The sequence below is a fragment of the Molossus molossus genome, unplaced genomic scaffold, assembly GCF_014108415.1.
Source record: "Molossus molossus isolate mMolMol1 unplaced genomic scaffold, mMolMol1.p scaffold_m16_p_13, whole genome shotgun sequence".
Lineage (NCBI taxonomy): Eukaryota > Metazoa > Chordata > Mammalia > Chiroptera > Molossidae > Molossus > Molossus molossus.
In genome coordinates, this window is record NW_023425348.1 from 12,251,048 (window position 1) to 12,277,098 (window position 26,051).

At 53.1% G+C, this 26,051-nt stretch overlaps 3 protein-coding genes, 1 non-coding gene and 1 pseudogene across 4 annotated transcripts; 2 read left to right on the plus strand and 3 right to left on the minus strand.

Moving 5' to 3' along the window:
- The first annotated feature begins 9,361 nt into the window (after positions 1–9,361).
- On the plus strand, positions 9,362–18,026 carry CENATAC (centrosomal AT-AC splicing factor). Its single transcript, XM_036259874.1, has 11 exons — positions 9,362–9,481; positions 9,568–9,731; positions 10,050–10,148; positions 14,240–14,306; positions 14,605–14,667; positions 14,957–15,021; positions 15,151–15,256; positions 16,076–16,106; positions 17,510–17,599; positions 17,681–17,813; positions 17,886–18,026. The coding sequence occupies exons 1-11, from the start codon at positions 9,362–9,364 to the stop codon at positions 17,953–17,955; spliced, it is 1,008 nt and encodes a 335-aa protein (XP_036115767.1). The 3' UTR covers positions 17,956–18,026.
- Positions 12,711–12,831, minus strand: LOC118629215 (annotated as a pseudogene).
- On the minus strand, positions 15,759–20,995 carry RPS25 (ribosomal protein S25). The gene is made up of 6 exons (XM_036259875.1): positions 20,867–20,995; positions 20,608–20,703; positions 20,013–20,196; positions 18,164–18,265; positions 18,073–18,080; positions 15,759–15,769 (listed from the first exon to the last, which is right to left on the minus strand). Exons 1-4 carry the CDS (start codon positions 20,867–20,869, stop codon positions 18,171–18,173), a joined length of 378 nt encoding a protein of 125 aa, XP_036115768.1. The 5' UTR covers positions 20,870–20,995; the 3' UTR covers positions 15,759–15,769; positions 18,073–18,080; positions 18,164–18,170.
- Positions 20,996–21,844: 849 nt separating this feature from the next.
- On the plus strand, positions 21,845–25,883 carry TRAPPC4 (trafficking protein particle complex 4). Its single transcript, XM_036258473.1, has 5 exons — positions 21,845–22,097; positions 22,180–22,354; positions 23,863–23,966; positions 25,145–25,271; positions 25,528–25,883. The coding sequence occupies exons 1-5, from the start codon at positions 21,923–21,925 to the stop codon at positions 25,604–25,606; spliced, it is 660 nt and encodes a 219-aa protein (XP_036114366.1). The 5' UTR covers positions 21,845–21,922; the 3' UTR covers positions 25,607–25,883.
- Positions 24,584–24,690, minus strand: LOC118629229. Its single transcript, XR_004959449.1, has one exon. It is a non-coding gene; the product is annotated as a U6 spliceosomal RNA (small nuclear RNA).
- Positions 25,884–26,051: the final 168 nt, after the last annotated feature.

Genomic DNA, 26,051 nt, shown 5'->3' on the forward strand with positions numbered 1-26,051 from the left:
CCGCTAAGGGCATGTACCTTGGTTGCAGTTTGTCCCCGGCCCTGGTTGGTCGTGCGGGTGGCAGCCACTCGATGTGTCCCTTCACATCGATGTCTCTCTCTCTCTCTCTTCCTCTCTGCCTCCCGCTCTATCTGAACAAAAAATGGAAAAATGTCCTCGGGTGAGGATAAAAAAATAAAAAAAAGTGATGATAGCCCTGGCCGGTTTGGCTCACTGCTTGGAGCATTGACCTGAGGACCAGAGAGTCCCGGGTTCGGCTCCTGCTAGGAGCACATACCAAAAAAATTAATAAGCCCGGCCAGTGTGGCTCAGTGGTTGGGCGTCAACCCAGCACCAAGAGGTCGCCGGTTCAATTCCCGGTCAGGGCACATGCCCAGGTTGTGGGCCCGATCCCCAGTGCGGGACGTGCAGGAGGCGGCTGGTCGATGATCTCATCAATGTTTCTCTCTCTCTCCCTTCCTCTCTCTCTAAAATCAACAAAGAAAAAGAATTTTCTTTTCAATGATAAAATAAAATCCTGTTCAGCCCTTCACTGGAAGTGGCTTGCTGGGAGCCCGCAGGGGAGCAGGAGGACCTGTTGGGAGGTCTCTGCAGGCTCCAGGCGGACTGGGCAGGGCGGAGGCAGGAGAAACGGAGAGAAGCTGACTGATGTGATGATGCATCTTGGAGGTGGAATCGACAAGTCAGCAGGCCTGACTGGGCGCAGGAGAAAAGAACAGGTTTTTGGTTTGAGCAACTGGGGGAAGGACGAGAAAAGCCCGGGAGCAGCAGGTTTAAGCAGTTCTGTTCAGACTCAGGCACCAGGGTGCTTGTGTCAAATACGTTATAATCGGAGTCGAGACGATAAGTCTGAGCCGGAGATGTAAGCACATTTGAGAGTCACTGGGACATAGATAATGTTTAAATCCTGCTTTATTTACTGACAGAAAGATATCTACAATATACCCTGGCCGGGTAGCTCAGTTGGTTAGCACAATGATCCTGATACACAAAGGGTGCAGGTTCGACCCCAGTCAGAGCACATACAAGAATCAACCAAGGGCCCTGGACAGTTTGGCGCAGCGGTTGGAGCATCGGCCTGCGGTACTGAGAGACCCGGGTTCGGTTCCCGCTAAGGGCACATACCTCGGTTGCAGTTTGTCCCTGGCCCTGGTTGGTCGTGCGGGTGGCAGCCACTCGATGTGTCCCTTCACATCGATGTTTCTCTCTCTCTCTCTTCCTCTCTCTCCCTCCCGCTCTATCTGAACAAAAAATGGAAAAATGTCCTCGGGTGAGGATAAAAAAAAAAAGAACCAAGGAATGCATAGCTAAATGGAATAACAAGTCCATGTCTCTCAAATCAATTTCAACCAAGAGGTTGCTGGTTCGATTCCCGGTCAGGACACATGCCCAGGTTGTGGGCCCAGTCCCCAGTGGAGGGCATGCAGGAGGCAGCCAATCGATGTTTCTCTCTCCCCTCCTCTCTCTAATATCAATAAGAAAAAAATTGTAAAAAAAAAGACCAGCCAGTGTGGTTCAGTGGATTGAGTGTCATCCATGGACTGAAAGATCTGTTTGGATTCCCGGTCAGGGCACATGCCTGGGCTGTGGGCTCAATCCCCAGTAGGGGGCATGCAGGAAGCAGCCAATCAATGTTTCTCTCTTGCATCCATGTTTCTATATCTCTCCCTTCCTTTCTAAAAACTCAATAAAAACATTTTTAAATTAAAGATGTCACCCTGGCCGGTTTTGCTCATCGGTTAGGGCATCAGCCTGAGGTCCAGTGAGACCCAAGTTCGGTTCCCGCTAAGGGCATGTACCTCGGTTGCAGTTTGGCCCTGGCCCTGGTTGGGTTGTGCAGGATGTGTCCCTTTCACATCAATGTTTCTCTCTCTCTCCCTCCCACTCTATCTGAACAAAACATGGAAAAATGTCCTCGAGTGAGGATAAAAATAAAAAAAATTAAAGATGTCCACAATACATTTTTTGGAGTAAAACACAACTGTATGCCCCCTGGCCAGTACTGTTCAGTGGTTAGAGCGTCAGCCCACAGTCCAGAGAGACCCGGGTTGGGTTCCCGCTAAGGGCACGTACCTCGGTTGCAGTCTGTCCCCAGCCCCGGTTGGGGTCGTGTGGGGGACGACCACTCAATGTGTCTCTCTCACATTGATGTTTCTCTGTCTCCTCCCTCTCCCTCCAGCTCTATCGGAAGATAAATGCAAAAATGTCCTCGGGTGAGGATAAAACAAACCAGTATGCTTAACATGATTCTACACGTGACAGATTATTGTTCATATAAAAGTGTGTTTATGTAAATGTCTTGAAGAATATAGTTACCAAACAGCAAGTCTTTGAGGATTGTGGGTGGCGAGAGAGATGGAGGACAATCACTTTATTTATAGCCTCTGTACAGTTTTTTTGACAAATTATTTTTTTGCAATTTTTAAATAAAAACGATCCGTTAGCCTGTTCTGCAGTTTGATACTATCAATCAGTAGGCCGTTCGCTGCCTGCTTTGTAGGCTACTTCCTCGCTCAAATTCCCATCTCAAGGGCATCTTAACCCCAGGTGCCTGGAGTTTTGATGGTTTTAAGTTAATTTGACGGACATGCCTAGAAGCCACTTTATGTTGGTTTATGTAGGGGTTCAGGCATGAGCAAAGCCGTCCGAGCCCCAGAAGAGCTTCTCAGCTATTGTTCAACTGACTGCTGGGTGAAAATGACAGGATGAGCTAAGGATGTTGGGACTGAAATGAATTTTGCAGGGACAGCCCTGGAAGTCTTCACGAAAGGGGTGGCAGTTCATTCATTCAATAAATCAACATGATGTGAATGGATGGAGAACTTCCCATGTGCCAGGAAAAGTCACGGCCTCGTGGGCATTCCCTTCTAGTCCTAGTTCAGAACTTATGTAATAGGGAAAATATTAGACTTCCAGTCAGGACAGCGGGTAGGTAACTGTGGTCTCACCTCCTCCCACAACCACATCAAAATGACAACTAAACTATAGAACAACAGTTCTTCAGAACTGCCTGACATCCTGCCCAATGGAAGTCCTATAACCACGAGATTAAAGCAGCAGCCACACTGAGACTGGTAGGAGGGCGGAGGTGGACGGGCTGGTCCCACACCCACGTGTGGCCGATAAAATCAGGAGGACACCTCGGCTTGGAAGCTCCTCCCTGAGGAGGGAGGGGACCCCAGCCCACACCAGGCACCCAGCTCAGGGTTCCAGTGCCAGGAAGAGAATCCCCATCACTTCTGGCTGTAAAACCAGCGGGAACTGAGGCTCAGGAGGCTGAGGCTTCTAGAGTCCCAGGCAGCTCCTCTTAAAGGGCCCACACATGCACTTACTCGGACCCACTCCCTCCAGGCTCCAGCGTGAGGGAGACAGCTTGAAAGGCGCCAGAGACAGATGGGGAAGAACTGAGCTGTTTGCTATCAGGGTGGGAGCTGGAGAGGGGGCTTTCTCCTGGACAGACGTGCTGTCAGAGGCCTTCGTTCCTTGAGTGAGCCCTTCCCTGGGGCGGCAGACAGGTCCATATCTGGGACTCCAGCAACCTGGCTCACACTGGTAGCCTCGCCCTGGTGATTCCCTGAGGCCCCGCCCACCCAACTTTCAGGCCACCCAAGCTGTTCCCAATGGCTTTACTATAGGATTGGCCTGTCTTGGATCCTGCTTCAGATTTTCCTAAATTCTCTCAAACAAGCAGCATCTGGCCTCAGCGAGCCCCAAACCTCTCGTTAAGTGGCCCCAGGCCTGGCACTAGCAGCACCAGTTTTGGTTCACAACTGGGCTTTTCCTGGGCACCTCCAAGCCCAGCACAAGAAGCAGTCATCTTCAGATCACTTTGTAGCTTATGCCTGGTGGCCCCAGACAGAACACAGGCAGTGGCTGACCTTGCCCCAGAGCCAGCACACCCAGTGGTCAGCTTCACACCACATCGAAGTACCACCACCCAACCACTTCCACAAGTGACACACTCACTGAGAAGACTCAGTGGGTCCCAGAGCCCTGCTGAAGTAAGTCTTGCTCTGTGTGGTGGGCCCCTGCACAGCTGGTCCACCAAGATGGTCCACCAGCTGGTCAGAGGCCAGTGGTCAGTGGGCACAGCCAGTCCTTGAAGCTGATCAGCCTGAGTAAATCCTTCCCATCGACGTGCCAACAGCAATCAAGACTCAATTACAACAGAAGGGTGTACAGTCCGCACTAGGGGTGCACCTCGAGTGCCCAGCTGGGGTGATCAGGGAGGCTGTGCCACTGGACCCTACAGGACACCTACGACAATAGGCCACCCTACAAAGCCTAGGAGACATAGCAACTCTGTCTAATACATAGAAACAAACACAGGGAAGCAGCCAAAATGAGGAGACAAATGTGTCCCAAATGAAAGAACAGAACAAAATTCCAGGAAAAGAACTTAACAAAATGGAGATAAGCAATCTAACAGATGCAGAGTTCAAAACACTGGTTACAAAGATGCTCAAGGAACTTAGTGAGACCTTCAAGGAGCTAAAGGAGAACTCCAAGGAACATAATGAGAACATCAACGACATAAGAAAGGACCAGTCAAAAATGAAGGAGGCACTAACTGAAATAAAGAATAATTTACAGGAAATCAATAGTAAAGTAGGTAAAGCCAAGAAGCAAACCTCAAACTGGAATATAAGGAAGCAAAAAACACCTAATCAGAATAGCAAAAAGAAAAAAGAATCCAAAAAAAATGAGGACAGTGTAAGGAGCTTCTGGGACAACTTCAAGCGAACCAACATTTGCATCATGGGGGTGCCAGAAGGAGAATAGAGAGAACAAGAAATTGAAAACCTACTTGAAAAAAAAAATGACAGAAAACTTCCCAAACTTGGTGAAGGAAACAGACATACAATCTAATAACCAATATGTATGACAGAAAACTTCCCAAACTTGGTGAAGGAAACAGACATACAATCTAATAACTAATATGTATGTCTTAATTCCTTCATCTTCTTGGTGAACCTCAAAGGGAAGGGGGAGGGAGGGCGGGAATCGTTAAACCAAAGAACTTCTATGTATATATGCATAACCAGTGGACACAACCAATAGGGTGGGAAAGGCAGGAGGGGGGCAGGATTGGGGAGGAGGGGGTCAATGGGGGGACATCTGTGATACATTCAGCAATAAAGATAAGTTAAAAAAAAAAAAAAAAAAACAGAAAGAAAATTATCAGGCAGATGGATCCGATGGTTGGAGATGCTAAAGTGCATAGGAGCCATAGGGGGGCTGCTGGAACACAGATGCTCCTCAACTTATCAGGAGTTGAAAATATGAGTCTAAAATGCACTTAGCACTCCATCGTGGAGTGTGGGTTGTTTGCCCTCATGATTGACTGGCTAACTGGGAGCTGCGGCTCGCTGCTGCCGCCAGGGTCAGGAGAGAGCTTCATACCCTGGGAAACATCACCCGGGAAAGATTAACGCTCAGAATTCGAAGTATGGTGTCTACTGAATGCATATCGCGTTCGCACCATCGTAAAATCATAAAATGGAAAATCCTCAAACCACTGTGAAGTCGGGGACCATATGTATTGACTGGGGGAGGGGGTGAGGTCAGGGAAGGGGGCGGGCAGTCGCAGGAGAGCAGACTGAAAAAGAACTTGAGGATCAAACTGGAAAAGACTTTGAAAGTCATGCTGGGACGTTTAGATTTTTCCGGAAGGCAATTAGAGACGTTCATCAGAATAGCCATTTTACAGGATAAATGGAGCTGAAATAGACCAGGCACTTGGAAACCAGTTAGAAAAAAATGTTTTTTCTTTATTTATTTTAGAATGAGAGAGGAAGGGGGTGGGCGGGAGAGAGAGAAAGAAAGAAACATCGAGAGAGAATATCGATTGGCTGCATCCTGCATGCCTCCCACTGGGGATCGGGCCCACAACCTGGGCATGTGCCCTGACCGGGAATCAAACCAGCGACCTCTGGGTGCAGGGTCGACACTCAACCACTGAGACACATTGGCCATGGCCAGCTAGAAAAATTTTACATGAATCCAAGCAAAAAAGGAAGGGAAGTAGAATAAGGTATGCTCTATGAGTATAAAAAACGAAAAACAGCCAAGCCAATATGGCTCAGTGGTTGAGCATTGTCACATGCACCAGGATGTCATCGGTTCGATTCCCGGTCAGGGCACATGCCCTGGTTGTGGGCCCGATCTCCAGTGGGGAGCATGCAGGAGGCGGCCAATCGATGTTCTCTCTCGATGTTTCTATCTCTGTCTTCCTCTCCCTTCCTCTCTCTTTCTAAAATCAATAAAGAAAAAAATTAAAAGAAAAATAGACTTTAAACATCCCAGGAATCCTTTATAACAACTTGTACAGGGTGGATATGGGGACTTAGCGAAAAGGAGTATCAAAGATAACTCACCCCAAACTCCAGGCTTTTCCTTGGTGGCTCATTCACCAGGGGATGAAAATAAGGGGTGTCCCAAAGGGGAAGATGTTGAGTTCCATTTCGTACACGTCCAGCTCCGCCGGCAGCTGAATGAATAGTTGGTGGTGGAGAACTTCAGGGAGACGGTTTCCAAGGCGAAGTTGCAGGCGGCTAAGACGTTTGTAGAAGTTGAAGCGGAGCAGACGTCTCTGAGCAGCTTTGGAACATATGTGAGAAACCGATGGCTGCTTTGATCCACGGCGGTGGTTTGACAGAATGAGGGGTCTTGGAAAGTCAAGTGAAGGAGCAGGTTGCCACAGAGTGTGGTGGAAACATCTCTAGCATAGTGAAGCCAAGAGGACCTAAGACTTGACTGAGCATCAGAATCGCATGGAGGGCTCATCAAGCCACACATGGCTGGGTCCCACACCAGAGTTTCTGATTCAGAAGGTGTGTGTGTGGGGGGGGGGTTGGGGGGGGAGAATTTGTATTTCTTTCTTTCAATCCTCACCCAAGGATATTTTTGCATTTATCTTCAGATAGAGCTGGAGGGAGGGAGAGAGGAAGAAAGAGAAACATCGGTGTGAGAGAGACACATCGATTGGTTGCCACCCCAACCAGGGCCAGGGACAAACTGCAACCGAGGTACATGCCCTTGGCCAAAATCGAACCCAGGACTCTTTAGTCCGCGGGCCGACACTCGAACCACTGAGCCAAACCGGCCAGGGCAAAGTTTGCATTTCTAACACACTCCTGATGCTGATGCTGCTGATCTGGAGGCCACAATGTCCAAAGCACTGGCCCAGAGCAAAGCAGCTGGAGCGGGTCGGTGCTGAACAATTCTCCGAGTGAATGGATAAGCGTCGTCATGTTCAGTAGTGACTACGGTAGTTAAAAGACCAGATGGAAGGCAAGGTTACGTGGGACGATGGAAAATGGTAGTCAGAGTAGAACTTCAGAGTTTGGATTCAGAGAAGAAACAATTTTGGGCAAACAAGGTGCAGGACTGACCCTGCCCAAGGGAATGATGGAGGTCAAGGAATTGAGCGTTGCAGGGTCATCAAAATGGGTCACATCCGGCAGGGGCTTGAGTGAGTCTAAAGGGTGGCTTCAACAGGAATTCAAGATCTGAAGTGGAGTCTGGCTACCTCTGGGCCTGAATGATGTGAAGCTGACTGTGTATATACCTGCAGACGTTGCGGCCCATCCAGTTGATGCACCAGCACCGGTAACACATCTAAGGAAGTCTGTGACTCTGTGCCAGCCCTGTCTGCTCATCCTCCAAGTGAGGTCTGCGCTGGGCCCCAGACTTCTGTGGAGGAACTGGAGGGTAGAGGTCACGTCTGAGGATTTCAGCACAGCAGAGAAGCAGTTCACCTCAGGCCCATCCTCGGGCTCAGGAGCAGAACCGACAGATGGCTGCTGATGCTAAGAGGTGTGGCTTGCAAAGAATGAATACAAATTCCACTGGATTAGGACATGTACAGGTTGAAAACGTCTGCTAATCCTCAGTCATGGTTTTGTGTCCTTTACAGTTTCCCCTTTACAGCTTTACAGGAGCAGCGCTCACAACACCCCTCTAGGGGGCGACTGTGACTAGGTCTTAGATTATGATCGCCTGGAGCACGTGTCCCTTCTAGTCTGCGGGTCCTGAAGAGCACAGGCCCAAGGTGCCGCCTCCACTGCTTAATACCTGCACACCCTTAGCAGTTACTTCCTCCCCCGTCCCTGTCTTCTTGCTTGTAAAATGCCCATAGTAATAGTACACCACAGGTCCTGGCTGGGTAGTTTAGCTGGTTTCCGGTTGATGCCCAGTCAGGGCACAGACAAGAATCAACCAATTTGTTATGAAACAACAAATCAATGTCTCTCTCTCACTCTCTCAAATTAATAAGTAGCCTGGCCAGTGTGGCTCAGCGGTTGAGGGTCGACCCATGCACCAAGAGGTCGCTGGTTCGATTCCCAGTCAGGGCACATGCCCAGGTTGTGGGCCTGATCCCCAGTGGGGGGCATGCAGGGGGCGGCCAATCGATGTTCTGGCTCATCAATGTTTCTATCTCTCCCTAAAATCAATAAAGAAAAAAAATGAAGCCCTGGCCGGTTTGGCTCAGCGGTTGGAGTGTCGGCCTGTGGTCCAGAGAGACCCGGGTTTGGTTCCCGCTAAGGGCATGTACCTCGGTTGCAGTTTGTCCCCGGCCCTGGTTGGTTGTGCGGGTGGCAGCCACTCGATGTGTCCCTTTCACGGGGATGTTTCTGTCTCTCTCTCTCTTCCTCTCCCTCCCTCCCACTCTATCTGTACAAAAAATGGAAAAATGTCCTCGGGTGAGGATAAAAAAAAAATCAATCAATAGTACAGACAGCGCAGCCTCGTGGCTCAGTGGATTGAGCTTCGGGCTATGGACTGTGAGGTCCCAGTCTGATCCCCCAGCAGGGCACGTGCCCAGGTTTGGGGCTCCATCCCTGGTGGGGGGCCTGCAGGGGGCGGCCAATGGACGGATCTCTCGCACATCCCCGTTTCTCTCTCTCCCTGCCTCTCTAAAAAATCAATAAAAACATATTTTAAACTAATAACACTAATTGTACACCACACCGGGTTACCGCGAGGATTAAGAGAGGCAGTTGACGGAAGTTCTGGGCACACAGTGAGCCCCTGCACATCACCGCTGCGGTGTGTCGCATTGCCCAGGACGGGTCCTCGAACACCTCCACGCGCCTGCGCTTCCCTGCCCCGCAGCTTCACCTGACCTGCGTGCGCTCTTCGCCGCGCATGCGCCCAGCGCGCTGACTGCTCTCCGGCTCGTCCCGGAGGCGGGGGGAGTCTCGACGACCCGCAGCGCCTGCGCGCAGAGAGGCAGCCGGGGAGAGCTCGCGCAGGCGCAAAAGCGTGGTAGTGCCGCTGGCTCGCCCCGCCCCCAGGGGTGAGGGGTCATCGGAGGGCGTAGGCCCCGCCGCGCGTCGCGGCCGCCCTGCTCGAGCCGATGGCGCCGGCGCAGCGCTGTGCCCTGTGCCGCCAGACCTTCTTCTGCGGCCGCGGACACGTCTACAGCCGCAAGCACCGGCGGCAGCTGCAGGTGGCCCTGGATCGGCTCCTGCCGCAGGTGCGCCGGGCCGGGGGCGCCGCGGACGGCCGGGGGCAGGGGTGCGGCGTTGGGGGCTCGCTGGGGTTACGCCCGCTCTCCCGCAGGTGGAGGCCGCCCGCAAGGCCATCCGCTCGGCGCAGGTGGAGCGGTACGTGCCCGAGCACGAGCGGGGCTGCTGGTGCCCGTGCTGCGGCTGCGAGGTGCGCAAGCACCTGAGCCACGGGAACCTGACGGTGCTGCACGGGGGGCTGCTGGAGCATCTGGCCAGGTGAGGCCCGGGGCGTCCGCCCGCGCGGGAGGGGCGTGAGCAGGGTGCATGGGCGCCCCCTCGCAGGTGTCGCGTACCCGAGGGGTGGAGGGCTTTGGGCGGCCTGGGGCCCGTGGTGGCGGTGGTCACACTGGGAAAGCCCCGGACAGCGGGCTCACGGTCACCCCATCGCCCCCTCTTGGGCTCTCACCTGGTCTTCGGGGAAGAGGCCGGTGCAGTCCTTCCCTGCCCGCCTTTCCCAGGGGCAGAAACCCAGCGCCCACCTATCGGTAATATTCTGTCATCTGTCCTGAGATTATTCACCCTCTCCGTTCTCAGCCCGGAGCATAAGAAAGCAACGAACCGATTCTGGTGGGAGAACAAGGCCGAGGTTCGGATGAAGGAGAAGGTTCTCGTCTCCCCTCAAGAGTATGCGCAGTAAGTCGCTGCTTAGGGAAGGTGAAGGAGCAGAGTGTGCGTTCTCTGGGTCTGTGCTAAGAACGGGAGCTCCCTCTGCTAACTGGGAAGTTTATTTTTTTATTTTTTATTTATTTTTTATCCTCATCCGAGGACATTTTTCCATTTTTTGTACAGACAGAATGGGAGGGAGAGAGAGGAAGAGAGAGAGAGGGAAACATCGATGTGAAAGGGACACATCGAGTGGCTGCCACCCGCACGACCAACCGGAGCCGGGGACAAACCGCAACCGAGGTATATGCCCTTAGCGGGAATCGAACCCGGGTCTCTCCAGACCGCAGGCGGACGCTCTAACCGCTGAGCCAAACCGGCCAGGGCAAAAGAGAGCCATCATCCTTTTTTTTTTTTTGGTACGTGCCCCTAGCAGGAACGGAACCCGGGACTCTCTGGTCCACAGACCGATGCTCCAACCGCTGAGCCAAACCGGTCAGGTCTCTGCTAACTGGGAAGTTTAGTGAAGACTTCACGAGAACCTGGGATTTCTGGGCACCATGCTGGACACACAAGGAATCGGACCGCCTTCGAAAGGTTTATAGTCTAGTGGGGGACGGTATTTACAGTACCTTTAGCAAATCGACAAGGGCACGCAGTAAAAACTACAGTCGCTCACTTAAATGTGTGGCGCAGTGAATGCCACTACGCCCCTTTAGGAATAGAAGAGGTGGTTGATCTGTGCTCACCCAGCACCCACTCTGAATAGTTGCAGATTCTGTTCTGCCCGGCCTCTGTGGGACCCTCGGAAACAAATGCTGGAAGCTGGTCAGCACAGAGTGGGTGTGAGCCCCGAGTGCCTCAAGGACAGTACACAGGACCACATTGAGATTACGGGATGCGGGGCCCATAGAGAGCCCAGAGCCAGAGCTGAGGAGATACTCCTGGTCTGTCATTCCTTCCTACAGCGTGGAGAACAGTGAGGGAACGCTGGGAAATGCCCAAACCCCACCCCTTGCCTTTAAACCTGTGGTCCAGATGGCAGGAGACGGCAATCTGAGGACAGAAGCACCCACGCCTCATACCCTGACCCCGCTACCTAGGGTTTCTGTGGGTGAATAAAGGACAGTTGAGCAGAAAAGTTTATGACTGCGAATTATAAGGATGGACTCTTGGAACTTTTTATTTAAATATAGTTTTGACTTTTAACCTTATATATTTTGAGCACACACACATAAGACCAGACAAAGCCGAGCCTGGATGATAAAATGAGCCACGTTTAGGTTTAGACAATTTATTGCTTACATAGGCAGCAAAAAGAGGAAGCCAGAATTGCCAGCCCCCAGGTCCTTGTCCCATGTGCCCAAAAGGACCACACTGAAGCAGGAAGGGCTGGCGCCTCAGCATGAGTTGTGGGGAGATGCTGGGGAGCCAGATGGAGACTGCAGCTGCACGGTGTTCTTTTCTTTGTGAAATTTTTTTCCTTTATGTTACAGAGAGGGGAAGGGAGAGGGAGAGCGAGAGAGAAACATCGATGAGAGAGAACATCGATCAGCCGCCTCCTGCACGCCCCCCACTGGGGACCCGGCCCACAACCTGGGCATGTGGCCTGACTGGGAATTGAACTGAACCTCTTGGTGCAGGGTCGACGCTCAGCCACTGAGCCGCACCGGCCAGACAGCTGCATGGCTTGCAAGTCTGCAGCTCTGCTCTGCGGGCAGAAAGCCCACACTCGGCAGAGCCCAGTAGTTGGTGAGGACCTGGGTCCTGGCAGCCTCCCAGGGAAGAGCGGGGGACCAGTGGGAGATGCCTCAGCAGCTCCTTTCAGGCCTCCTGCCCTCTCGTGTTCTGGGAGGGTGACAGGCCTTCAGCCAGGACTCGGACGCGCTGCGGTTCGAGGCTTTGCCTCTGTGGATGCGTGTGAGGCTGCCAGGGCACCATGGGAGAACTGTTCCCCTGCATCCTTGTTTTACATGTTAAGATTCTGCTAGAAAACAGATCCTAAAATGGATTGCAGAGATAAATGTCCTTAATTATAAATTAAATTGATAACAATCACAAACAAAAGAGCAAGAATTCAAGTTTTTTTTTTTTTTTATCCGCACCCGAGGACATTTTTCCATTTTTTGTACAGACAGAGTGGGAGGGAGAGAGAGGAAGAGAGAGAGAGAAACATCGACGTGAAAGGGACACATCAAGTGGCCGCCACCCGCATGACCAACCAGGGCCGGGGACAAACTGCAACCGAGGTACATGCCCTTAGCGGGAACCGAACCCGGGTCTCTCCGGACCGCAGGCGGGCGCTCTAACCGCTGAGCCAAACCGGCCAGGGCTCAAGTTAACTTTTGTACACAAAATTCTGAGTGTACATCTTAGAAGGGTGTTTTCTTTTTTTATCCTCACCCGAGGACATTTTTCCATTTTTTGTACAGATAGAATGGGAGAGAGAGAGAAGAAGAGACAGAGAGAGAAACATTGATGCGAAAGGGACACATCGAGTGGCTGCCTCCCGCATGACCAACCAGGGCCGGGGACAAACTGCAACCGAGGTACATGCCCTTAGCGGGAACCGAACCCGGGTCTCTCTGGACCGCAGGTGGACGCTCTAACCGCTGAGCCAAACCGGCCAGGGCGAAGGGTGTTTTCTTTTTTTTAGCAATAATCGCGCCTCGGATAAACCTCATTGGCTAAGATACTGCCACTGCGCAGAGCTTAGACGGATATTTTCTAAGGACTAAAGAACTGAAAAGAAATCTTGAGCTTTGCTTAGTAGTTTTATTGTTTGTTTCACGATGGCAGAGCCAGGTGGGAGGTCCAGACCCACCACTGTGGGCTGGGAGCTCAGGAGGGCTGGGAGGGGTCCCCAGACACCCCCAGGGTGAGGAGGAGGTTGGATTGGGAAAGGCAGTGAAGGGCCAGCGCTCTGGGTGGGGCCTGTCTCCTTGGTCCTTTCCCACAAGCTGGCTCAGCCTGGCACACAGCCTCTTCCCTGAAAAGCAGTTTCATTGTCGATAGAGGTATCGGTATTCGGGGGTGTGTGTGTGTGATGAAACAGCTGTGACTACAGTTGACCCTTGAACATGGGCTTGAACTATATGGGCCACTTGTACACGTTTTTCAGTTGACCAGTGCAGTTCAAACCCATGTGGTGTAAGGGTCAGCTCCCCGGGGTCAGGCCTACATATGCTAAGGGCCAGCTGTAGCCATATGTGGACTTCCTGTGCAGGAGGTCGGTGCCCCTGATCCCCATGTGTTCAGTAGTAAACTGGAGACTGGCGTTGGGGACCAGGGATCTTGGTGTGGCAGAAGGAAGACGTCAGTAAGGAATAGGAGGGATTTGACTGTGAAGTATCAGTGTGAAGTTTTGATTTCAGAAAATCAAAGCTCTGTCCTCTGAAAGAGCTAGAAGCATGACACTTGTGGAGCCATGAACTTGACTGACACTTGGCTCTGTTTCTAAATTCTCCTTTCTCCTAGAGCAGTGGTTCTCAACCTTCCTAATGCGACAACCCTTTAATGCAGTTCCTCATGTTGTGGTGACCCCCAACCACAAAATTATCTTCATTGCTACTTCATAACTAATTTTACTACTGTTATGTCTTAGGCGACCCCTGTGAAAGGGTCGTTCGACCCCCAGGTTGAGAACCTTTATTAAAGGAGCCAGCTCTCTTTGAGAAATGGTTCCTTTCCGGTGTGGAGCAGGGAAGGAACACGGTGAGCCTGTGGAGTGATCCGGAGGATCAAGGCGCTGGTTTGAAGGTTCCCTCAGGAGCCACGTACGGGGATAATTTGAATATCAAAAAACAAACTGATTTTCTTAAATGTGGCGATGATTTCATAGACTGTTTCTGTGCTCCAGGAGATGCATGCTGAATTAGTTAGTTAGGTCTCGTGTCTAAAATGCATTTTTGCTTTGGCAAAAAGGAAATGGGCGTGAATGGAAGTGGAGCCAGCATGGAAAAATGTTAACTGAATCTGGAGAGGGACAGGTGTCCATTGTACTGCTTTCTTTCTGAGAGTTTGGAATCACTCACAATTTAAAGAAAAAATGATCTACGAAGGATCTCTTCACAACTGGCAGGGCCTGGGGTTCTGGGCTGACTTGTCCTTTCTCTTTTTAGATTCAAGAAATCCGTGGTGAAAGGTTTGGATTCCTATGAGGAAAAAGAGGATGAGGTGATCAAAGAGGTAAGCTAAAGGCAAGGCCTCTGGCCCCGGCCGCTTTGCCAGCGGTTGTGTGGCCGTGGACCAAAGTCGCGGGTTCGATTGCAGTCAAGGGCACATACCTCAGTTTTGGTTCAGTCCCCGGCCCTGATTGGGGTCCTGCAGGAAGCAACCAATCAATGTGTCTCTTTCATGTCGATGTTTCTCCCTCCCCCCTCCCTCCCCCCCTTCCCCCCCTCCTTCCTCCCCTCCCACCTCCCCTCCCACTCTGTCTGGAGGACCTAGACCCCTGATCTGCAAGCTCACAGCCTCTCTCCCCCAGATGGCGGCTCACATCCGCGAGGTGGAGCACAGCCGGCAGGAGTTGGTGCGGTCCACCTTAGAGGTTGGTTTCCCTCGGAGAAGCCAGAGCAGTATCCAAATCCACTGATCCCTGGTTCCCCCAGGTCCAGCATTCCACCTGCCAACTCTAAGAAAACTCACGGATGCCGTGCTTCACCTGTCTGCCAGGGGGCAGGCCTTGTCAGTGGAGCCGATGTGGGCAGGGTTGGGAGGGAGGGGAGTTTGCAAGATGGCCAGGGTTGCTAATTTGTGTCCTTTTGGAGGGTGGGAGCGTGGCCTAGGCAGACTCTTAAGCATCCTAGACACATTCGTTTTTCCTGAATCAAACTCAGCCTCAGGCAGTGCCAAACCCGGAAGAGGGCTCTTCGGCACCTGGAAGCTGGAAAGGGACCAACGGGTAAGAGTGAAGGGATCTCTGGTTGTGTTTGACCTGTTAGAGCATCTAACTTGCTGGCTGGCATGTGGGAACAAATCCTCATGCTCAAGGACCTTGTTTGCCAGCCTGGCTCCTGTTTGTCTTTTTCAGTCAAGTAGCCTCCACTTCGCAGTGGCCCTCGTCCTTGGACCTGCCGCCCGCCCCGGAGCCTGACTGGATGGAGACAGGACAGCCTCTGACATTCATTGGTCATCAGGTACCATGGATGAGCCAGCCAGTAAAGAGCCGATGCCTCAGCTCCCAGGACACCCCTCTGCCGGGTTCCCTGCCCGTTCCTGTCTTCTCTGCTGGCGTTTCTCTCTGCCTGCACCGCTGCACTGCTTTCAGACATATTTCCTCACCTCCATCCACACTGTTGTCCCCTCTGCCGCTTAGCAGTGCCAGCGCCTGTGCGTCCTCTGGAGGACCCACTGTCCAGTGCAGCACGTTTGCAGCACCGCACAGCCTAACCCTCGTTTCCAGTGACTAGGTGCGGGCCCTCAGCCTGTCTCCCGCATCCTGTCCTGCTGTCTCAAGGCGAGCTGGCCTCCTGCACGCCCCACTCCGTCCTCTGAGAGTCCCTGTCACCTGCTGTCTGCAGCACACGCTGCAGCTGGACAGCGCCTTCCCTTTCTGCACAGGCAGAGATGCTTTCCTCCCTGGTCCCCAGTTAACACCAGCCTTCCTCAGCTCGAGTGTCACTTTCTCTGTAAGGCTTATCCGAGCTCACCTTGTATAAATGGGTGTAGTTAGTAGCAGGTAAGCATCCCAGTCCGACGGGACGTACGCTAGGAAAGGGTTTGTTTACCTGGGGTGTGGCAGGCCCATCTCCACTGCCAAGCCCTTGAGTTTCCTGAGGACAACGTGCAATGATTTCCTGTACCCTTAAGACTCATCAGCAGGGGACAGAATTGGCGCCGTGGCACTGGGTCCACCCACCTCCTATAGTTTGCCCTTTCTCTAGCTCCAAGGATCCTCGTATCTTTTGGCTTTCTATAGCTGGGATTTTTTTTTTCTTTCCCATTTCCAACTACAGGACACACCAGGAGTTGGTAACATCCACTCAGGTAAGGCCCAGGACAGTACTGCTCAAACTGTAAGAGGCAGTTGTTTTATTTTTTGGTACGTGGCCCTAGCGGGAACCGAACCCGTGACTGGTTCGTAGGCCGGGCAGAGGCAGTTATTTTTTCAAGTAAACTTGAATCTTGTCTCAGTCTTCTGGCTATGATCACGTGTAGAGTGAATGAGTGTGTGTAACATCAGTTTGTTCCACTTACTTATGATTAATTTCTTGGTTCTTTTTTTAATCCTCATCCAAGAATCGTTTTCCATTTATCTTCAGATAGAGTGGGAGGGAACATCTATGTGAGACACATCAATTGGTTGTCTCCTGCACAACCCTGACCAGGGCTGGGGGCTGAAATACGTGCCCCTGACCAGAACTGAACCCACAACTCTTTGGGCTACAGGCCGACGCTAACCACTTAGCACACTGGCCAGGGTATTTGTTGATTCTTGTAGGTGCCCTGACCAGGGAGTGAGTCTGCAGCCTTGGTGTATCAGGATGCTGCTCTCACCAGCTGAGCTGGCCAGCCAGGGCCGTGTCTGTTCTTACCAGTTTAGTATCTGGTACATCTTGTGTGAGGACAGCGCAGTAAATGGACTTTTGGAAGAGGAAGATAGAATAGGAACTTCTCCACCCACTCAGTACATCTGTGTCCAGTACTGCAGTACCTCCCAGAATAGCACACTAGGAAAAACAAGAAATCTTGTCATTTGCAACAACATGGGTATTATGCTGAGTGAAATAAACCAGAGAAAGACAAATACCATACAATTTCATTTACATGTGGAATCTAAAAAAAACAAACACCCATAGATAGAACAAACTGACAGTTTCCAAAAGGTAGAGGGGACGAGGATGCAAAGGAAAGAGAAAGGAAGAGCGAGCTCTATGTGATGCAAGGACATGGGTCCTGAATATACCCAGGACTCCATGAAGGCGTATAAAACGGGTGCTCGTCATAAGGGCTAAAATGGCACAACCACTCTGGAAACAGCCCAGCAATTTCTTAAAATTAAATATACATCATGCTCAGTTGCTCAGTTGTTAAAAGTGTCGGCACATGGACCAATGGGCCATGGGTTCAATTCCAGCCACGGATGTGTACCTTGGTTGCGGTTCTTCCCCAGCCCAGGTCAGGTGGTGTGGGAGGCAACCAGTCGATGTGTCTCTCTCCCCCTCCCACTATCTGAACATAAATGGAAAAAGTGTTCTCAGATGAGAATTAAAAAATGTAAACATACACGATCCCGTCATTCCAAGAGAAAAGAAAGGCTCGTGTACACATTGTCACAGCAGCTCTGTCTTTGGTAGACAAACTCAATGCAGACACGCATGACAAACGCAGCAGCCAGAGGAGCTGTCCATACACGCAAGTGCCCGGTTCAACGAGCCCTTCTCTTCCAGGCGCCACACCTCCCTGGATGGCCCAAGACGAGGAGCACAGCTCTGGGAACCAACAGATAGGACCCTCCTATGAGGAATTTCTTAAAGAGAGTGAGTGAGCTAATTCAAGAACGGCAGTGGGTGTTTCTTAAATCTTCCTACTCAAGTAAAACCACCTAACTATTGTTCCAGAGGAAAAACAGAAACTGAAGAAACTCCCCCCAGACAGAGTGGGGGCCAACTTTGACCACAGCTCCAGCACCAGCGCGGGCTGGCTGCCCTCCTTCGGCCGGGTCTGGAATAACGGACGCCGATGGCAATCCAGGTGTGTGTGGGTCCAGTGCCAGGACCCCAACCCACCACCCCTTTGTCCTGTTAACCCTTCATTTCCTTTCAGGCATCAATTCAGAACCGAAGCCGCAGCGAGGAGCAAACGGCAGTCACATAAAGAAAAGCCGGTTTCTTAAGGCTCAAAGCCAGGTCAGCTCCCCTGCACCTGCTATTATCCTTTGTGACTGCCTCTCTTAAGGAACAGACGTACCCACTTATTGATTTAATAAAGTTTTATTTTTCAAAATGTACACCGGGTAACCTGTAAAAAAAATTAAAAGAAAGAATCAGTCTACAGTCGGGGACACATACTTCCTGTACCCGAGCCCCTGGGCTCTTGCTCACCTGTTGTTCACGCATCTTCTCCAGCAGCTGGGGCGTCCCCACCTTTTGTGTTCCTGGTGTAAATTACTTGAGCTCTGTGCTTGGAGACTAGTTTAATAAGCCCTAAGGAGAAAAAATAAGTGTTTTCACATAGTACGATGACATACAAATAGACATTAGAAAGTCAGTTCCAGCCCTGGCCAGTTTGGCTCAGCAGTTAGAGCATCTGCCTATGGCCCAAAGAGTCACGGTTCAATTCCAGTCAAGGGCATGTACCCCAGTTGCAGTTCATCCCCGGCTCTAGTCAGGGTCCTGCAGGAGGCGGCCAGTGGATGTGTCTCCCCCTTCCCCCCACTCTACCTGAAGATAAATGGAAAAATTTGCTCAAGTGAGGATTTAAAAACCAAAAAGTGAGTTCTAGCCGGGCCGGTGTGGCTCAGTGGATTGAGCATCATCCCAGGCACTGAGATCCTGGCTCAATTCCCCTTCTGGGCACATGTCCAAGTTGCAGGCTCCATCCCCCAGTAGGGGTGTGCAGGAGGCACCTGACTGATGTTTCTCTCTCCCTCCCTTCCTTTCTAAAAAACCAATGAAACATTTTTAAGAAAGTGAGCCCTGGCCGGTTTAGCTCAGCAGTGAGAGCATCTGCCTGCGGTCCGGAGAGACCTGGGTTCGGTTCCCGCTAAGGGCATGTACCTCGGTTGCAGTTTGTCCCCGGCCCTGGTTGGTCGTACGGGTGGCAGCCACTCGATGTTTCCCCCTCTCTCTCTCTTCCTCCCACTCTATCTGTGCAAAAAATGGAAAAATGTCCTCGGGTGAGGATAAAAAAAAAAAAAAAAGAGTGACTTTGCCCGGCCAGTGTGGTTTGGTTGGGTGTCGACCCATGTACTAAGAGGTCCAATTCCCAGTCAGGGCACATGCCCAGGTTGTGGGCCAAATCATGGGGGGGGGGGGGGGATAATGCAGGAGGCAGCCAACCAACCTTCTTGATCATCGATGTTCCTATCTCTATCTCTCCCTCTAAAAATCAATAAAGTAAAAGAAAAAAAAGATGCTGCCCTGGCCGGTTTGGCTCAGCGGTTAGAGCGTCGGCCTGCGGTCCTGAGAGACCCGGGTTCGGTTCCCACTAAGGGCACATACCTCGGTTGCAGTTTGTCCCCGGTCCTGGTCGGTTGTGCGGGTGGCAACCACTCGATGTGTCCCTCCACATCGATGTTTCTCTCTCTCTGTTCCTCTCTCTCCCTCCCACTCTACCTGAACAAAAAATGGAAAAATGTCCTCGGGTGAGGATTAAAAAAAAAGAAAAAAAAGATGCTGAATTTGAACGTGAGAGTTCAGTAACAAAGAGACATACACATACCTTCATTTCTTGGTGATAACCTGATTTTATAAGTCCTTTCTAAAGGAGGGACCCATGACCGGCTCTTGAGATGGCCACACTCACAGCACGTTGAGGCAGTACACATGGCCTCACCAAGCTGTCACAGGGCCCCGCACAGAAATGGCTGCTAAGGGTAACACGTTTGAATCATGTTACTAACCACCACTGGTTACCCCGAGCCCATTTTAAAAAGTTCCAATAACCTGGCTGGCCTGGCTCAGTGTACTGAGCATCATGCCATCGACTGAGAGGTCCCAGTTCAATTCAGAGTTGGGGCAGACGCCCGGATTTCTAGCTCAGTTCCCAGTGGGGGGCGTGCAGGAGGCGGCTGAGCCACGCACCTCTCTCCTGTGGATGTTTCTCTCTCTAAAATATCAATAAAAACCCATTTTTAAAAAAACAAGTAAAATCCCAGTAAGAACACTTGAGACGGCTGACGCGGAGGCCAACTGAGCGAGCAGCCGCACACGAGCAGCACAGCGCGCGCACCTTTGCTGAGCAGCTCCTGGAGGGCGGCCCTGGCCAGGGAGCCGCGGATCTTCAGTCGCTCGGAGACGACAGCCGGGGTTATGAGCTTGTAGTTGGGAACCTCCTTGCAGAGCTTGTCGTACGTCGCCTTGTCGAACAGGACCAGGTTGTTGAGCTTGTCCCGGACTTTGCCTTTGGACCACTTCTGCTCGCAGACAAACAGGAAACGAGTCAGCGCCCCTAGAAGCGCCCCCCTTTCTCTCCGTGTGTGTCGGGCGGCACCCAGGGGGCTGTTTCCCCGCCTGCAGAGGCTCCACCCCGAGATCCCAGTACCTGGGGGGCCAGGATCCAAAACAAAGGCCCCCTGCTCAGCCTCAGACAAGCCAGACCCACAGGTGTCTGCGACTCCGGGACGTGGGCTGAGCCCCATCGGGCCGACAACAGGCCCGGGGCCAGGCGGCGGCAGACGGGCGCCCGAACAGGGCCCGGCGCCCAGCGCTCGCGGCCCGACCCCACGCCCCACGGCGCGCCAGGCCTCGGCCACGTGCCCCTCATCGCCGCAGCAACGGGGGACGGGCGCCCCGGTTTCCTCCCTCGCCGGGGGGCGCACGCCTACCTTCTTCTTGGCTTTGCCCCCAGACTTGTTCACTGGGTCCTTGTCTTTCTTGGCCGACTTCCCGGCGTCCTTCTTCTTCTTGTCGTCCTTGGGCGGCTGGGGACAGAGGCGGGAGAGTCAGGTCCTCGCGGGCGCCGACTCCCCCGGCGCAGCACGTGGCAGCAGGCCCCGCGCCCCCCGCCGCAGCCCGGTCCGGAGCCTCCTCCCGCTGCGCCTCGGCGCGCGGCCCCGCCGCCCGGCCCCGCGCCGCCACACTCACCATAGCGAAACCCCGGGAGCAGCGGCGACCACCGCGGCCTCCACAAGATGTCGGACGAAAAGGAAACGCCGCTCGCCAGCAGGCCCAGAAACCTTCCCCCGCCGGCCAGTGCTTCCGGGGCAGGGGGCGGGGCTCCGCGGAGGCCGCTCAGGCCCCGCCCCTCGCGGAAGCTGGAGGCGGCCTGAGGCCCTGCGCTCCGCCCCTTGGCGCGCGGACAGCGGCCGCCAGCTTTGAACGGGTCGCGCGTTGCGAGGTCCTGGCACTAAGAACCGGGGGAGGGACGGAAAGCAGTTTTCAGGCCCTGGCCACTAATCTCGCGTTACCCCCAAGCGTGTCGCCTCAAGTGCGCATGCGCCGCAGGGGCGGGGCCGGGGCGGGGCCGGAGTCGGAGGGAGGGAAACGGGCACGAGACCACGGCTCCGGGGCGGAGCCAGAGGCGGGGCGGAGGTGGGCGCAGGACTGAGCTTCCGGGTCGGGACCGGGAGGCGGGCGGAGGCGGGCCAGGACTGCGGTTCCGGACTGGGCCTAGAGGCGGGGCGGAGGCGGGCCGGGACTGAGTTTCCGGGAGGCGGGGCGGAGGCGGGCTGGCACGAGCTTCCGGGAGGCGGGGCGGAGGCGGGCCAGGACTAAGGTTCCGGGGCGGGGCCGGGAGGCGGGGCGGAGGCGGGCGGGGACTTAGCTTCCGGGGCGGGGCGGAGTCGGACTGGGACTGAGGTTCCGGGCCGGGGCCGGGGCCGGGGCCGGGAGGCGGGGCGGAGTCGGGCCGGAGTCGGGCCGGCACTGCGGTTCAGGGGCGCGTCCGGGGCCGGGAGGTGGGGCGGAGGCGGGCCGGGACTTAGCTTCCGGGGCGGGGCGGAGTCGGACTGGGACTGACGTTCCAGGCCGGGGCTGGGGCCGGCAGGCGGGGCGGAGGCGGGCCGGGACTGAGGTTCGGGGCCGGGGCCGGGGCCGGGACCGGCAGGCGGGGCGGAGGCGGGCCGGGACTGACGTTGCGGGCCGGGGCTGCGGTTCAGGGGCGCGGCCGGCCCAGTCCCGTCTCGCCGCCGGGCCGCAGCCATGGCCATTTTCAGCGTGTACGTGGTGAACAAAGCCGGCGGCCTGATTTACCAGCTGGACAGCTACGCGCCGCGGGCGGAGGCCGAGAAAACGTTCAGTTACCCGCTCGACCTGCTGCTCAAGCTCCACGACGAGCGAGTGCTCGTTGCCTTCGGCCAGCGCGACGGCATCCGGGGTGGGCTGGGCTCGGGGTGGGTCTGCGGGGGCGCCGGGCGGGCGCCGCGGCCCCGATCCTGACCGGTGCCCTCCCTCGGCAGTGGGCCACGCGGTGCTGGCCATCAACGGCATGGACGTGAACGGCAAGTACACGGCCGACGGGAAGGAGGTGCTGGAGTACCTGGGCGACCCTGCGCACTACCCGGTGTCCATTCGGTTCGGCCGGCCCCGCCTCACCTCCAATGAGAAGCTCATGTTGGCCTCCATGTTCCACTCGTGAGTCCTCCGACCTGCCTGGTGCCCGTGGCCCGTCTGTCCTCCTCCCAGATCGTCTCTTCTCGTGTTATGCAGAGAGAAAGAACTGGTTCAGTACGATGCGACTTTAGGCAATAGTGCCAGTGGGGTGACGTTGCTTAGGCCATCTTCTCCGAACCTTAGTTTCTCCTTCTTTGTAGCAAGGCAGTTCAACTAAAAGATTTTTAAGATCTTTTTCTGTTCGGAGCAGCAGCGTGATGCGCTGGGTATGCCAGCCTCGGGATAAATAACATGGCACACTTCCCCCAGAGCGGCTTGTGTGACATGTGCTGTAGCCAGTCACGGGTGCATAGTGAGTCCTCGCTCAACCTCCTCAGTGGGCTCTGCAGCATTAAGTAAAAGGAGGTACGGTTGACCCTTGAACAATGAGGGGGTTAAGGGTGTAAGCTCCACATTTAATTTTGTTTTTTTATGCTCATCCAAGGACATTTTTCCATTTTTTGTTCAGATAGAGTGGGAGGGAGAGAGGAAGAGTGAGAGAGAGAGAAACATCGACGTGAAAGAGACACATCAAGTGGCTGCCTCCCGGCACTGACCCAACCAGGGCTGGGGACAAACTGCAACCAAGGTACGTGCCCTTAGTGGGAACCAAACCCAGGTCTCTCTGGACTACAGGCCGATGCTCTTAACAGCTGAGCCAAACCGGCCAGGGCCCCACATATAATTTTTGACTTCCCCAAAACAACTAGTCATCCCTTGGTATCTGCCGGGGATTGGTTCGGGGACCCTTGCAGATACAGAAATCTGGATGCTCAAGTCCCTTATATAAAATGGCATGGAACAGGCCCTGCCAGGGTAGCTCAGTTGGTTAGGGCATCGCCCAGATACACCAAGGTTGTGGGTTCACTCCCTGATCAGGGCACATAGAAGAATCAGCCAAAAAAATAAGTTGAACAACAAATCAGTGACTCTCCTCCTCCTGCTCCTCCTCCTCTTCCCTCGCTTCTTTCCTCTTTCTCTCAAATCGATAAAATTAAATAAGTAAAACAGCATAAAACAGTGAAGTCAGCCCTCTACCCCCAGGAACTCCCAGCTGTGGATTGAAAATATTGCAGAGTTAGTTGAATCTTTGTATTTGGAAACCATAGATAGGAGGGCCAACTAAATATTTATTGAAAAAGATTGGGTGTATGTGGACCCACACAATTCAAACCTGTGTTGTTTAAGTGTTAGCTGTGTAATGAAACCAGTTTTGCTGTAGGCTGATATGAACAAAAGTTCAGTTCCTGCAGCATCTTATCAATGTTATAGTAAAACAGTGTTATTTGAGGACTTGCTGTCAAATCCATGCAGAATTCGAATGAACTTGAAAAAAGTTTTGATACTGCTCCTCAGCAGTTCGCACTGCCTCCTGTGCGGCCTGCGGCTGGAATGTGAGCGGCAGATAGGGTCACTTCAGTGGAAAATGTGGGGAAGCACTCCTGTACAGCAGTGGGGTGCATTCCCAGCTCTGCCTCCTTTGCACATAGGCTGTTCGCAATTGGCTCCCAGCTGTCGCCGGAACAGGGCAGTTCAGGCATTGAGATGCTGGAGACAGACACATTCAAGCTGCACTGCTTCCAGACACTGACAGGTACGCATCTCCCGACAGGCCAGGGGGATGCAGTGGGAAGGTTGGGGGAAGGGATCTACCGAAGCTTTGGTGAGCTGTGTGTGTGTGTGGGGGGGGGGGGTTTTCCTCGGACAGTTGCACAGATACACCTATTTATTTGTTCAGCGACTTCGAAGCTAATATTTAATCAGATGCTGATTTTGTCCACAACACTCAGCGTGCTCAGCCCTGGTTATCCTGTGCACAGATAAACTCACCTTAACGTGATCTCATGTTGCACACATTTGGAAGGTGTCGGTGTTGTTTCAAAATGAAATTTGAATGCCAGGTGGAAATGACCTTTGGATCACAAGTTTCATTGCTTCACTCGCTTAATGCAAATAATTGGAAATTGCCTGAGTTTGTCCCCTGCCTGGCACTTTCTGCTGAGGGACCCCCAAGACTAGAAGAGGGTGACAGAGCTAGAACTCAAGGCCTGTTTTTTTTGTTTGTTTTTTTATCCTCACCCGAGGACATTTTTTTGTCTTTTGTTCAGATAGAGTGGGAGGGAGAGAGAGAGAAACATCGACGTGAAAGGGACACATTGAGTAGTTGCCACCTGCATGACCCAACCAGGGCCGGGGACAAACCGCAACCAAAAAAATATGGAACGCTTCACGAATTTGCATGTCATCCTTGCGCAGGGGCCATGCTAATCTTCTCTATATCGTTCCAATTTTAGTGTATGTGCTGCTGAAGCCAGCACTCAAGGCCTAGTTTTAATCAGCTGGGTGATGTGGTAAAGTCACTTCAAGTCTCTGGTCTCACCTGTAGGCTTATTTTTTTATCCTCACCCGACATTTTTTTGTTTTTTGTTTAGGTAGAGTGGGAGGGAGAGAGGAAGAGAGAGAGAGAAACATCGACATGAAAGGGACACATCGAGTGGTTGCCACCCACACGACCAACCAAGGCCGAGGTACATGCCCTTAGTGGGAACCGAACCTGGGTCTCTCTAGACCGCAGGCCAGTGCTCTAATCGCTGAGCCAAACCGGCCAGGGCTCACCTGTAGGCTTAAAACATTGCTTTTCCTGCTTGGTGGAGCAGTAAGGATCAAATAAAACGGGCTGATGAAATCGCTTTGCAAAACGGAAGTGCTGCACACAGGGTGACGTCACCTGTCGTGTTCTGTACGCTTTGTAACCATTCCTGCCTTCCCCAGGGATCAAGTTTGTGGTGCTGGCAGACCCTAGGCAATCTGGAATAGATTCTCTGCTCCGGAAGATTTATGAGATCTACTCAGACTTTGCTCTCAAGAATCCATTCTACTCCCTGGAAATGCCCATCAGGTAGGGGCCCCCTCCCCAGATCAACCCTCCTTGCCCCAACCAGTGCGTTCTTCTGCAAAGTCATTTTGAAGTACAATGGAGATATTTCTGAATAAAACAAGAGTGAGTAGCCTTTCACTTGTTTAAGAAAGCAGAGCCTTTCCTTGGGGTTCAGGTCCCTCGAGCAGGCTCTTCCTGGCTTTGCCCTGCACCCAGAGCGGGGAGTGCGCCTCAGGCCTCACGGTGCCCTTGTTTGTGCCTCCTGGGCCTGGTGCAGGTGTGAGCTGTTTGACCAGAACCTGAAGTTAGCCCTGGAGGTGGCAGAGAAGGCTGGAACTTTTGGACCTGGGTCATAGGCTGAACCTGCAGCAGTGCCCCCAACACACCCCTCTCTCCACCTTCCTAAATTCTGAGAGGCCCTGTAGCAGGAGTCTTGCTGGTTCCACCCCAGTGGAAGTCCCAGCAGCCTTGTAGTACACTGGAAATGGGGTGCTGAGCCTGGTGACGCGTACTGATGCCTGAGCCGTAACACTCGCTCTTCCTGTTTCTGTCATGGTCCTGCTGTCCAGTTCTGTACAGATTATTTATGAAGGAGAGAGGCCCACGAACTCTGTAATAAACATTCCTTCCGTCTGAGTGTTTGCTGCTATGCTGATTGATGGTTTGGGGGAGAAGGCCCAGGAGGGGACACAGGAGTAATGAGGGAATTTTGAGGAGATATTCTAGTTAAAAGCAGAACAAATATGTTCATTAAGTGAATGAACGTGGGACTTTGAACCAGGGGCCTTGGGTCTAGTTTCA

Excerpts from the sequence above, each read along its gene's own strand:
- RPS25 (XM_036259875.1), bottom strand. Across the intron at positions 20,197-20,607 it reads GGGGCAAAGCCAAGAAGAAG|AAGTGGTCCAAAGGCAAAGT; the intron begins GTAGGCGTGCGC and ends GTCTGCGAGCAG. Across the intron at positions 18,266-20,012 it reads CCAGGAGCTGCTCAGCAAAG|GGCTTATTAAACTAGTCTCC; the intron begins GTGCGCGCGCTG and ends TTTTCTCCTTAG.
- TRAPPC4 (XM_036258473.1), top strand. The coding sequence starts at position 21,923 with ATGGCCATTTTCAGCGTGTACGTGGTGAACAAAGCCGGCGGCCTGATT. Across the intron at positions 22,355-23,862 it reads TTGGCCTCCATGTTCCACTC|GCTGTTCGCAATTGGCTCCC; the intron begins GTGAGTCCTCCG and ends CTTTGCACATAG. Across the intron at positions 23,967-25,144 it reads CTGCTTCCAGACACTGACAG|GGATCAAGTTTGTGGTGCTG; the intron begins GTACGCATCTCC and ends TGCCTTCCCCAG.
- CENATAC (XM_036259874.1), top strand. The coding sequence starts at position 9,362 with ATGGCGCCGGCGCAGCGCTGTGCCCTGTGCCGCCAGACCTTCTTCTGC. Across the intron at positions 15,257-16,075 it reads TGACATTCATTGGTCATCAG|GACACACCAGGAGTTGGTAA; the intron begins GTACCATGGATG and ends TTCCAACTACAG. Across the intron at positions 17,814-17,885 it reads GGACGCCGATGGCAATCCAG|GCATCAATTCAGAACCGAAG; the intron begins GTGTGTGTGGGT and ends ATTTCCTTTCAG.